General features: G+C 45.6%; 1 protein-coding gene across 2 annotated transcripts in view; it reads right to left on the bottom strand.

The window, feature by feature from the left end:
• LOC119406000 (S-phase kinase-associated protein 2) overlaps window positions 1-13,139 on the bottom strand; it is a 38,205-nt gene that overhangs the window by 24,257 nt on the left and 809 nt on the right. For both annotated transcript variants that reach the window (XM_049419281.1, XM_037672830.2), the window contains exons 2-5: window positions 12,262-12,559; window positions 6,238-6,343; window positions 5,748-5,856; window positions 5,282-5,396 (exon numbers count right to left, since the gene is read on the bottom strand). In XM_049419281.1, coding sequence (XP_049275238.1) covers window positions 5,282-5,396; window positions 5,748-5,856; window positions 6,238-6,343; window positions 12,262-12,559 — 628 coding nt within the window. The remainder of the gene's footprint in view (window positions 1-5,281; window positions 5,397-5,747; window positions 5,857-6,237; window positions 6,344-12,261; window positions 12,560-13,139) is intronic.

The following is a 13,139-nucleotide window of genomic DNA, read 5'->3' as shown; positions in this document are numbered from 1 at the left end:
ACAACAAGGAGACCTCCCCAAGGAAGCCCTCACAACTGCCTGGTTTTTTGAGACCGTTTTACGATGGTTTAAGTTATTGACATCGAGGACAACAAAGCTTGCCATTAGTAAGCTTGATGAGCAGAAGTACAGCGAAATGGTTGCATTCCTCAATAATGTCATTGACTTATTTGAAAGAATGCAAATCGGCAGTGCAAAGTTGGAAACCTGTGCAGACAGGAGTGGTCTTAGTGACAAGAGTAGCACTTGAATTGCAGGAATACTACTTGAACAAAAAGAACTTCTTTTGTGTGCTCTTTAGCAGATTTGGACAAGATGCGCTGGAAAACTTATTTTCCACATTGCACTAAAAAAATCCAGTGCCAAGGCCCCTTGAATTCCGCTGTGCCATTCGAGCTGCAACAATGGCACAGTTTTTAAGACCTAGCAAAGATGGCAGCTACGCTACTGATGATGGATTTTTTCTCACTGGCCTGAATACCTCAGCTGGAAAAGTTTGTTCCGAGACAGAAGGCACAGCATTTTCTGCCCTTCCTAATGAAATTCTTGAACTGAGCAGTGCAGAACAAGAATCGTTAGACTACCTGGCAGGGTACGTTGTGAGCAATGTGCTGAAAAACGCAGTATGCTGTAGTGAGTGCAACGCGTCAATTCAATCGAACAGTGCGAGCACTCTGACACGCCTGAAATACTACACGAGTAACATTAACCTTGTCATACCTTCGCCAGCAGTTCTACATTTCATTGAAACTGCGGAGGGTTTATTTCGTGCTAACAGTCGAGGCCTTCTGCAAAATAAAGTAACTCTTGCACAGCTAGAATCGTCTGCTAAGAGTAATATTACATCAGTAAATTGCTTCCCATCTTGCCATGATGTTGAGACGAAGCTGCTGAAGATGTTTTTCAAAACAAGGCTACACAATCTTTTGAGGAAGGAGAATGAGCGTGCAGCATCAAACTGTTCAAATGTGAGGTGTGGTAGTCGTAGTGTGGGAAAGCAAGTGGCGACAACTGGCGTAAGGTGAGAACCGTCTAATTGATGTCTCCCGTTTTTTCTACTGAAACGTTGCTCTTTGCTCGAGGAATTGTCCTCCACATTTTCGGTTTAGTTTTTTTTTCCTAGTCAGTGTTATTGAGATTTTGTTTTCTTGATTGCATTTCATTTATAATTAAGGACTTGTTATATAATAATGCCTGTTGACTTATATGGCAATCCACCCTGAATTAACACCATACATTTTTCTTGCTGCATTTCTCAAATGTGTACGCTCGTCAGCACGCACCGGTGTTAAATTGCCATTTATTGACAGCATTACTTATTTGCTTGTAGTACTTAGCGCAAAGGCGTTATTGCATTAAACGTGAATGACCAAACTTACCAAACAGCTTGCGTCTGTTTAAACTGATGCGTGCATGTTATGTTCTCGGTACTGTAATTATGTACGTGGGTGGCTGCAAACGCAAACTTGTAATGTATAATTGTTGGAAAATAAATCTCAAACATGAAGCTTTTGTGGTCAAGCACGAATGGCATGAAGTTTCTTATTCTTCTTTTCAGCTCCATTATGACAATTTAACACAATACGGGTGTGAGATCGCACTGTATTGCAACCTTGTGGCAGACTAAAAGTAATGTTCTCAGCATGAGCTCAACGTAATTGTGTTAGCTAGCGTGAGTGAAATGCGTCCTCTGGCTACCGTATTTACTCGAATCTAAGCCGACGTTTTTTTCGAAAAAACAATGTGCGAAAGTGGGGGGGTCGGCTTAGATTCGTGTACAATGAATAGGTTCTTTTTCTTTTCTGGCCTTGCGAATTTCGGGGGTCGGCTTAGAATCGGGGCCGGCCTAGATTCAAGTAAATACGGTAGTTTGCGATTCCTTTCTTGAAAACTCTGCGCTCGCCACTTTCCTATCAAGGATGCTTTTTAATAACGCGCACGCCATTCGTGGCCTGGAAGTACCGCGCGCCCGGCGATAATGCAAGGAAAGGCACGCGAGATTGATGGTTATCGGGACAGGAATACGCTCCATAGCACGCCCTTTTTGTGAGATTGCTAAACAGTTAACAGGAAATAGCGAGCGCAGAGATTTGGTGAAAAAAAAATAACAAGTGACCCAGATGCTGGATATTGTTTTGTGGGAAAGAGATGCCTCAAATACGCCCTTTTGTATTGCAGTGTACAGTGCGATGCACAATACAGGCACGTATAGCTGCATTACCTACTTTTACCCAACCGATACTTCAAAACGGCTACCTTTAGTGCGTACTGGCAGCCTCAGTGTGTCATTGGTACGCGCGGCGAATTCGCCACGCGAGGGCAACGTGTACAATGTGTAGGTTTCAGAAGGCTTCTTGTAGAGCGGGACGTTAACATTGTACGTCACACGTGTCGTTTACAAACGTGTGCTAAGATCTCCTAAACAACATATAATAATAATAAAAAAAAAGGATACCAAGAGCTAGACGGCTAGTGCGAATGCTTAAAGCGCGCCGCCTGGCAAGCGCGCGCTCACTTTGCGAAGCGTCGTCTGCTACGCAGGAGCAAGGTAGGTGGCGCCACGTTCGAAAAGAGAGTGCGAAAGAGAGGCGACCGAGGAGGAACGAGAGCGGAGGAGGAGAGTGTCGCTACTTTACGAAGTTTCAAGGACTTTAATCAAACCGGCAACCTCGTTTCTAGTAGCAGATTGTCACACCAGAGTGTCCAATCACAAGTATGAGATCAAAAAAGAATACTATGGCATTAAAGCATAAGAAACACTTGCTGCACTTATTCTAATCTATCAAACGCCATTTTCCAGGCAAAATGAGAGAAAACTAAAAGCGTCACAAACACGTACAAAACTGCATTTGTGGCGCTGGTTGAATTCCATTGTCATCGAAAGTGCTGTCACAAGCCAACAGAATGTGGATTCGAGAAACTTGGACGTTATGCCGTCTCTTCAGCAAGAAGGCTTAATCTATGAGAAAGCAAGCACACATCATGCGTTTCTTCGATTCTGGGTACTTGCGCGTGTCGCTGGATGAATGAGCAAAGTTGCCATTTGATATGCATGGGCCATCATTATCAGTTTCATTGGTTGCGAAGTCATTCAAGAATTGAGATGCAATGCCTGGCACAGGGGGTGGGGGGGAGTAGTACATAGAATCACACATAGTCACCAAAATCTACAAGGTACTGCCCTACCGCAGTCACAACGGAATAACTTTTCCTGTTATGTGGAGGTAAATTCTACGCACCTCATTTTTTAATTTAACGATAGGAGAAATCGGATGTGCGTTACAATTCGGCACACAGTGTTTTCTTGGCATTGGCAAATATTCGAACGGCTCAAATATACAAACAAATATTGCAGTAATTGAATTCACTTTGGCACAAATTTAAGATTGTCGAAATTTTGGAATGAATAGACGTATATTTTATTCCATGTAGCCCTCCTGAAAAGGTGGTTTCACTACAGCGTGGGGCTGCTGTGCCACAAAACCACCTAGCCAGGAAAAATCCGCACTGCCACAGAGCTTCAAGGTTAAAATTACATATTACTAGGGGTGGGCAAATAGTAAATTGGAGGTTCGAAGCGAATCCAAAGCGAATAGTGATAAGGTCGAATAATTTCGAATTGAATAGTATTTACACATATTATTAGGAAAAATGAGCATTTTTGCCACAATCCTTGTACAATGTTTTAATGAATTGGAACTAGGTATGAGTGAATGTCACATTTTTGGTTCAAAATGAAGTGGAAGAAACCTTGAATGGTATCAAAATTTGAATAGCAGTACGGTGCAAGTCATAAATGGTACAATACGTTACAAGTTGAAAATTACTATACTTAGCGCATATAAGCCCATATAACACGCTTTTAAACTTTAAAAAATATGTGCACTTAACCTTGAAGTGTGGCTTCACGACAGTGCAGATTTCCCCCTGGCAGGGTGGTTTCACGGTAGAGCAACCCGACGCTGCAGTGAAACCACCTTTACAGGGAGTTATGTGCGGTCAAACATACACATACCGTATTTACTCGAATCTAATGCGCACCTTTTTTTCGGTAAAACGAGTCCAAAAATCGCATGCGCGTTAGAATCGAGTACCAAAAAAAAAAAAAGAAACTCGGTTATCATATTGCCATCGGCATTTCAAAATGGCCGCCTCCTACGCGCCTCGGCCATTGTTTCAGTTCGTACGTGTGCTGAGAAGCTCGTCATCCCGTTCTGCGTTCGCATCGACAGCATGGAAGTGCCGACTCGAAATACGCGACAAGTGCACCACGATGCTGCATTTAAAAGAAAAGTTATTACATGTGCAGAGACGAACGGAAATCGGGCCGCATCGCGGTCGTTCGGAGTTCCCGAAACGTGCGGGCGAGACTGGCGCAAACAGTAGCAGAAGATTTTTTACAGGGGGGGGGGGGGGGTGTACTGCGATAGCAATTATATAGAGACTATCAGCGGGATTTTGTGGTCGCCGCTGATCTGTACAGAGTCCAAACCGATAACATCGCTTACGCATCGTCTGTTTCCCGTGCGAGCAAATGCGCGCTAGCGCTATAGGGACGACCACGGTTGAAGCAGAGATGAAACGACCCGGCCGTCATCGTCGCGCGAAGGGCACATGCGATAACATCGCTCCGCGTGCGAGGCCTGTCGTCGCTTGCTTACCAGTTATTTCGTCAGGCAAGGGACCATAAGGGGCGCTGCGTTGAGACGGGGACGGTCGCAAGCGCTGGCAAACACGCTATCTCAACAGACATCGGTAACGGCTACCCTTTTAAGTGCTGGGCTCTCCACTTAAAGCAGTAGTGACACAAAATTTTGAAGGCGAGATAACTTGTGGGATAGATATGTGTGTACGAAATTTTTTTCGGGGGGGGGGGGGGGGGGGGGGGGGGGGGGGTTTAACCATACTTTATGTACGTTCGTTCGTGTGTTTGTATGTGTGCGTGTATATATATGCAAGCAAAACTGAAAATTTTCGGGGGGGGGGGGGGGGGGGGGGGGGGGGGAGGTTTGAACCCCCCCTGGCTACGCCCCTGTAACCTATAACACATTTAGGATCAATTTTTAAATTGCGTGTAGCGCATCTGTACGCGAAACGTCCCACCTCGCGTCACCGTGACGCGCGGGGCAAGACTGGATTTCCGGGAGATTTTCCTATGACTTGTACAACCGGGAGAAACGTTCAAAATCCGGGCGTCTCCCGGGTAATCCGGGAGACTTGGCAGGTATGCACTCTACTGTTGTTCACAAGAGCAAAAGCAATTTCGCACAGGAGTACTCACATCAGCTGTCGCTAGCCTAAGGATGACGACACCGCGATTGAGTACATTTCCGAGCACGCCGGGACCCAAGTGCTTCTTGCTGAGGTCAAGCCGCCGCCAGAGACTTTCGTCAAACCTGGATTTCAGAGTTGCAACATCGTACGAGGCACGTGCACCTTTCTGTTTCATGCATAAAACTGTGCCCTACTGTAATTACTACTGGCCTCAACTCTCACCACGAATAATGTGGAAGGAGTTAACGGGTTTGTGTGGCAAAATCGAAAAGGTACAAAAGAAGGGGATTGTTTAGGGGGCTCGTTTTTCTTTGCTAGACACAACCTTATTGAGAACCAACGGACCAAGGAAAGTAGAGGGGACGTTATTTGTAGCAATTATGATATAAATGTAAAGAAGTGGATGAAAAGACAACCTGCCGCCGGCAGGGACCGAACCCGCAACTTTCAAATAAAGTTGGCTTGTCACTCACGCCAGCATCATCCAACGGCGGCAGACCCGACCGCAAAGGGCCAATGTTGGCCTGGGAAGCCACTTGAATATTTCTAGGATGGTCTCATCAGATAGGTCCAGAAATGGGTCTGCAAAAAAAAAAAAAAAAAAAAAAAAAATGTTGGTAGAACCAATTGGCAAGATTTCTTACACTACTGGCAATATACATCTTCCTGGTAGACACGAGTTGGCTTGTGAACTCTCCCAATAATTTATTCTGCAGGAGCCATGCTTAACCCTAGTCACGAAACATCGTCCGAACAGAGTATGTACATGTCAATTGTTTGTTTCTATATTTTAATTTTTATATGCACTTTTTCAAGTACCACAACATTGATCCTTGACCAACACATGCAGATAAAACAGTTATAACCAAATGAAACCAACCACTAAAACTGAACACTCTTTTCAGCACAACACACTATTATGTTTATGTTGTGAAACGTGCATGAACATGCCCTTATGCTCACCTTTGCCATTGGCAACGTCCTGCTTGCTTCGCTTGTGAAGTGTGAAGGTGTCCGGCACTGTCCTCGGTGGCGTGCCCAAGGCAGACTGTGTATCACGTTTCTGTCCCTGTGAATGAGAAATTACTGCAGTTGGCAACTATGGTACGAGAGAGTACAGATCTTCAGCCACCAAATGTGAACACAATGCTCAGATTAAATACAGAGATAGAGAAAAGAGGAGCTGTTTAAGATAGACAGCTGCGTAAACTTCACAGTGAGACCACCTGGTCCCATTGCAAGTTTTGGCTACGGGAGGGAATTGCGAGAACTGCGGCAATCAAAAAAGCCACCCAAGTGCTTGAAAAGCAAAAGCGCTACTATGACCGCTGCTCCTGCTTAAAGGGACACTAAAGGCAAATAACAATTTATGTCAGAGTGAAAGCTCAATGTATGACAACGTCTAAAACGGCAATATTATCGACAGCAGTGCCCTTCTTACCGAGAAATTAAGCTAAATGTATCACACGATGAGCACCACGAGTGGGACATTTTGGAAGTGATCCCGATGACGTGGAAGAGTGAATACAATTAATCACTGGTAATCAAACTAGCTGCAATAAAAAAAGAACCTTCCGTTCATCAAGAGACGTAGTAAAATGCTGCTTGTTTGTTTCTGCTTGATTCATGGAAAAAAGAACCTCTTCGGCGTTGCCATGGGGAACGGCGCGCGTGGTTCAAAAGTTCAGTTTTCGCCGAACTGCACTTCGCCCGGTGCCCTGCTTCGCTCATGCGGTCGCGTCTCAGTGGTACTTTTGGTATCGCGTACTGCCGCGTGTGTTGTGCACGCTCATGAAAGTCGCTCTGACAGAAAGTTCGACAGAATGCCGCATGCGTGTGACATTGCTGGATACCCGAATGGTGCACGCCGCCAGTGCAAGCCGCTGCACAGTAAAGGCGGGCAACGTTGGACAGGGCAATAGTGACGTGTGAAATACCGCTTTCAGGCAAGTGATTTGAAGTGCGCTAACGCGATGCGGACCACTGAAACATGATTTTATTTCAAAATAAGCACTTCCTTGGCATAAAAGTAGCACTACGAGGTTTCTGTACCGGTATTTCAACAATCAACGTCGATTTATTATTTGCCTTTAGTGTCCCTTTAAACCTGCTCCTTACAACATCGGTGACAAGGTGGGGCTGGACAGGGGCAGTAGCGGGTTGGGCGAGAAGCTACTCTCAAAGTTCAATGAACCGTTCACCATTACAGAGTGTGTAAGAGAGAATGCCTGGCGTGCGATGACCTCAGATCTGAGCTTCTGTCGTGATAAATAACTTCGCCTCAAGAACACTTACAGGGCCCATAAAATACTCTAAAGGTCGAAATTTAGTTGTGGTGTTGCAGTTGTGCATGAGCCTACAACGAACACTTAGCCGTGAGAATTTTTCGAAACGGTGCCGTAATAGCAGAGTTACACGCGTTTGATGATACAAAAGTCGCCCCCGCTCATTTCGCTCTTTCCTTCGCTATGCTCCATTTGTCGGCTCGTCTCTCCTCTCGACCGAGTGCTCCTCCTCACCGTGCGAGGAAGAAGAGCGGCGAGTGCACGTACCTGTGAGTGCACAAACAGCTATTGTAAATGACGAGCAGACAAAAATGTTGACGTCATAGCGAACATTGAGGGGCTGAACACTGCCGGAAGGCCCGAAGAGGAGAAGGGATTGTTTCTCGGAATTAGTGGGGCACCCGCGGCTCGTAGCGCTGCCGCGTTTTGGAATTGTTGACCACGGCGGCATTCTGATTATGATGCGTGCGTTTACTTGAAATGTTAAAAAATTACCGGATGTGGTTCAGGGGGCCCTTTAAAATGAACTGCCGTTTCTTTTTTTTTTTCTTTGTCAGGTCTGCTGTGTGTAATGAACAGCGGCACCGCAGCTCCCGTTGGACAGTGCGAAGGGGGACAAGAAAGGGGGGCAGAAGACATCAGCTTGCCCGACAAACCGCTGTCGTTACTGTCTCATTCCTTCCCACTACTACTATGTACTACTACTACGTTATGCAAATCACTGCAACACAAGATGCTAACCTGTACCAAGTTGGCGGCTCAAAATGTGCGTTTCGTCACCATGTGCCCACGGCACAACTTAAGACACATTGGCATGCGTCCATCTCACAATTGTTTCAGCAGCAGACTTCAGTGCCAGATTCCAGGCACAAATCCAGATGTAGGACAATTTTAATGCTGTTTGTTTGCTCCCAAGTATAGTGTTTAAACACCCCCTCCTCAAAAATGTATGTATAATAGTTAAATTTATAATTACTAAGAATTAAACAGACACATCAACACATATTCTCCTCCCATCAATACAATTCCATGATGTGCTTTCCATTCACAGAATTTAGCAAAATAATCACGAGCGGGTCATCTTACGATGACCAAACACCTTCAGTGACCTTGAAAACTCTGATGATCTCGAGGAAAAAAATACGTTTTGTAGCCCCCCAAAGAAAAGCAACATTCAATATATGTGCATGTCACAAAGAAAGTGTAATGCCTAGAGCCACAAGACCACAATATCTCGTTGTGCAACAATAATTAGGGGTGTGCGAGTATTCGAGTTTCGAATCGAATAAGACTTAATCGAATAATTCGACAAGATGAATATCTAAAATCCGATAAAGGCCAATGGTGCAACTTGGTTAGGGTGGGGTGGCTAAAACTAACGCTAATGTCGTTACAGTTGGCCTTTCATTAAAACTTTCACCGATATCCTGGTTCAAAGCAAGCGCATATTTATTCTAAAAGAGAATATGTCATCCATACGTAAAAAAAAAAAAAAACACTGACAAAACTGTCAAACCCTTCACGACTTGGTTCCTAAAAGAGGGCCCGGACTTCTTGTGTAGTTCCGCCTCGTATGCCGCAAGCACCGTAAGACATCCCGACTTTGGCCCGCAAATTTGGCTATACCTGGATAAAGTGTAGCTCCATGATCTGCCGTGCGGCCGTGGCGACTGCCGCACCGCTCATCACGGAGCTACACTTCATCCAGGTATCGCCAAAATTGATTTGCGATACTTTCCCATCCCTGCTACTGATGTGCCCAGTGAGCGCATGTTTTCAACTGCAGGAAACACCATAACATCACGACGGCAGCCTGAATGTAGGCCTCGGAACAGTTTGTGTTTCTGCATGACAATTCGTAGTATTTTGGTCTCAGTCACACGATGGGGTTATATCAGCTAGAGGACATGAGCAGGTTTCATTTCGTTATTATTTCTTTCAAGTTTTAATTAAACCATTCCTATTCGCTATTCGATATTTTTGGCCACTATTTGGCACTATTAGATTCGAATTCGATTCGAGATGCAATTTCACTATTCGCACTCCCCTAACAATAATGCAAAATGTAGCTATGTAGTAAAACTGCCAGACCTAATTACAGCTAATACATATCAAATAGAATGCAGTAATTGTGAAATCTGCTTGTACAATGCAACTCAAAATTTCGCAGCACATACTAAGGGGTTCAACATGCCCGGTGCATTTCCATGCTTTCCTGATATAGAATGACATCATACGAGGACCAGTGTCTTGTGCAAACTAGAATATGCTGCCAGAAATATAAAACACTGCACTGAATAAAACAAGGATAAAACACCCTGTTACACAAGGCACAGCCTAGCTATACCAGTGGTCACTTTTGGCCCACGGTGTTGTCACTCCGTCGTAAAATTTCAAGGTCACTGGACTGGTCCTTTTGCTTACTGCATGGTATTATACACTGAAAAAAAAAAATTTTACAACCTCAGAGGCATATCCTGTCCCCAAACAATAGTCATTAGACTTGCTCGCATTTCCCATCGCGAAAACACGGCACCCGCCACTTTCCTATCGAGAATGCTACATCACACTGACCCGAAAGTAGTGGGCACGCAGCGTTGAAGATGGGAAACACATTCGACACAGATGATTACTGTTTGTAGACAAGATAAGCTCTAAAGGAAGCTTCAGTTCATTCCGCACTATCCTTAGTTTAAATTGCTCTAGTTGGGACTATCGTTCCTAACCTAGTGCCTTTGCGGGTTTACAGTAAAGCGTGCGCCGCGGCCACACACTCACGAGCAGCCACCGACAGCACAGCGGCGAGGCGAGCGCGTCAAAACAGAAATGGCGGCTACTACGTCATCATAACTTGTACCAGCTGCAACGGTTACGTAGGGGAAGTAGGGGGGTCACCTCGGGTCACCTCCGAGGGTGTCAATGCACCAGGTGCGGCCTATAATGCTGGATCGCGCTCGCGAACTTCAAAATTCATATAAAATACCTTCCAAGCTTTATTCGCTGTCGATATTTTGCAGATGGTACACGCACATACACAGGAATCGACCCAGCAGGCTATCTCGGCCACGAAATTTTGTGTCAGTACCCCTTTAATGACATGCGACGGTGTGCGTATATATTCAATGATAAAAGTGAATTTGCATTGTGTTCTAGGGGAGTCAGAGACTTAATATTGAAAGTTGCAGGAAATTTTATAGAGGCTTCTATAAATATTAATTTCCTTTTGTGTTGACCTCAATCCTGGTAACTCTCCCCTCTTATTTCTGCCCCTATCCACACAACTCTCTTAAAGGGACACTAAAGGCAAATATTAAATCAACGTTGATTGTTGAAATAGCGGTCCAGAAACCTCGTAGTGCTACTTTTATGCCAAGGAACTGCTTATTTTGAAATAATATCACGTGTTAGTGGTCCGCATCGCGTTAGCGCACTTCAAATCACCCTCCTGAAATTCGACTTTCATACGTCACTGCTGCCGTGCCCCACGTTGCCCGCCTCTACCGCACGGCCACCGATAGTAGTAGCAGCAGTGCGAAAGTAGCAGGACCCAAAGCAGCAACAACGGCCATCGAAGCCATCGAAGCTTGCCGCAATAGATGTGGACGGAGAACTTGACAACAAGACATTGGCTCACGACGCTGGGCTGTACGCCGCGGCAGTACGCGATCCCGAAACTACCACTGAGGTGCGACCGCGTGAGCGAAGCAGGGCACCGGGCGAAGCGCAGTTCGGCGAAAACGGAACCTTTGAACTACGCGCGCCGTTCCCCATGGCAATGCCAATGAGGTTATTTTTTCCATGATTCAAGCGGAAACGAACAAACAGCATTTTATTGCATCTTTTGATGCACGGAAGGTTCTTTTTTACTGCTGCTAGTTTGATTACTAGTGATTTATTATAGGCAGACTCTCGTACGTCATTGGGATCACTTCGAAAATGTTCCACTCGTGGCGCTCATCATGTGCTACATTTAGCTTAATTTCTCGGTAAGTAGGGCACTGCTGTTGATAATATTGCCGTTTTAGAAGTTGTCATATATTGAGCTTTCACTCTGACATAAATTGTTATTTGCCTTTAGTGTCCCTTTAAGCCCTTCTGGTGGCTCAAAGGCAACTGTGCTCGGCTGCTGACCCCATAGATGTAGGTTCAATGCCGGCCATAGCGGCCGCATTCTGATGGAGACGAAATGCAAGTCACCTGTGTACTGTGCGACAATCAGTACATACTGAAGAACATCAGGTGGTCAAAATTATCCGGAGCCCTCCACTATAGTGTCTCTCGAAGCCCGAGTCGTTTTGGAACGTTAAGCCCCATAAAGCAACCAACCGCAACCTTTCTTGGACGGAACAAGCCCCTCTGTGAAGACTGCAAGACATGACCGCTCTTACAGCAGACATCATTTTCATCTGGCAATGAAGAAAATGTCTGGTGCATTTCACTATTTCCCCTGCAGTTGAACGGCGGTCATCTGTACTTTTCAAGTGTTCCAATAGAAAGGTGGTCGTTGAAGATGCATTCAGAGATGCGAAATTAACGAGTGCCCACCTCTGATGATCACAAGCGATGGTTCGTGAACAATGCACATTTCGAATCACTGCTGCAGTATTCACATGAATACTGGCTTCAAGACTTTCACAGTTTCGTTCCCCCCACATGAAGCTGTGCTCCAATACCAAAATAGGAGAAATCTGCAGGGTGCTACCTTGGAAAACTTGCGCGATGCACGTGGTGGCGATGGCTGCTTTAATGGAACGCCGCTGGATGGAGGAGATTCGTCGAGGTAGTCGATTCCCATATCCTCTAGAACGTCGGGTGGAACGCGTCCGTCTGTCCCCCACTTGCCTAGCGACGCCGAGCTGTCGTTACTGTCTTCCGCGAGGTCAACATTTTCAATGCCTGTCTCCACCACATCTCTGACGCTGGAACGTTTGGAGAGGCTCCTTCGCCGCTTGCTCGCCTGCTGATTGGTCGATATTTCCTGCAGGGGGCTGCGAGTTTTGCTGCAGGGAATAAAAAGTTGAACACATTAGGCACAGGTATAAACTCCAAAGCCACAACTGCATGATTGGGCTCGCATCGCACCATATGATTATGCAGGACGCCAGCCATTACATCCTGGGGGTGAACGTTGCACAGCTTCCACTGTGCTTTTGGAGGCAAACGCTAACGAAAATTTCTCCGTAGCAAGGCGGTCATAGAGCCCAGCTGGTTCGCAAGAGGCGTGTGACAGCTGTTGAGTTTTGCCGCCAAGTGCATCGTCCTTTGCAAGGCCGCAGGTGTACAAAAAAATATGTAACATATATATAATAATAATAATACTAGGAAGAGTCAGTTATGCCCGTGTAATTATAAGTACCGAATTACGCCACAACGCAGGAAGAGTAAACGTTACGTGGTTCGAGAAACAGCATTCGGTGAGCGGCTGTCGACGGAACCGCCTATCTCGCGCCATGAATCGTCGTGCGTAACGTTAAATACATTTTCGTACAAAATTACTTTAAACACACTAGAGGCGTTGCATCTTCATCACTCTATCGCCTAAATCGCAACCGTACACACGGAAAAGTAAATGGGAGTAGA

Source organism: Rhipicephalus sanguineus, chromosome 9, assembly GCF_013339695.2.
Source record: "Rhipicephalus sanguineus isolate Rsan-2018 chromosome 9, BIME_Rsan_1.4, whole genome shotgun sequence".
Taxonomy (NCBI): Eukaryota; Metazoa; Arthropoda; class Arachnida; order Ixodida; family Ixodidae; genus Rhipicephalus; species Rhipicephalus sanguineus.
This window is presented reverse-complemented; position numbering and strand designations above follow the sequence as displayed.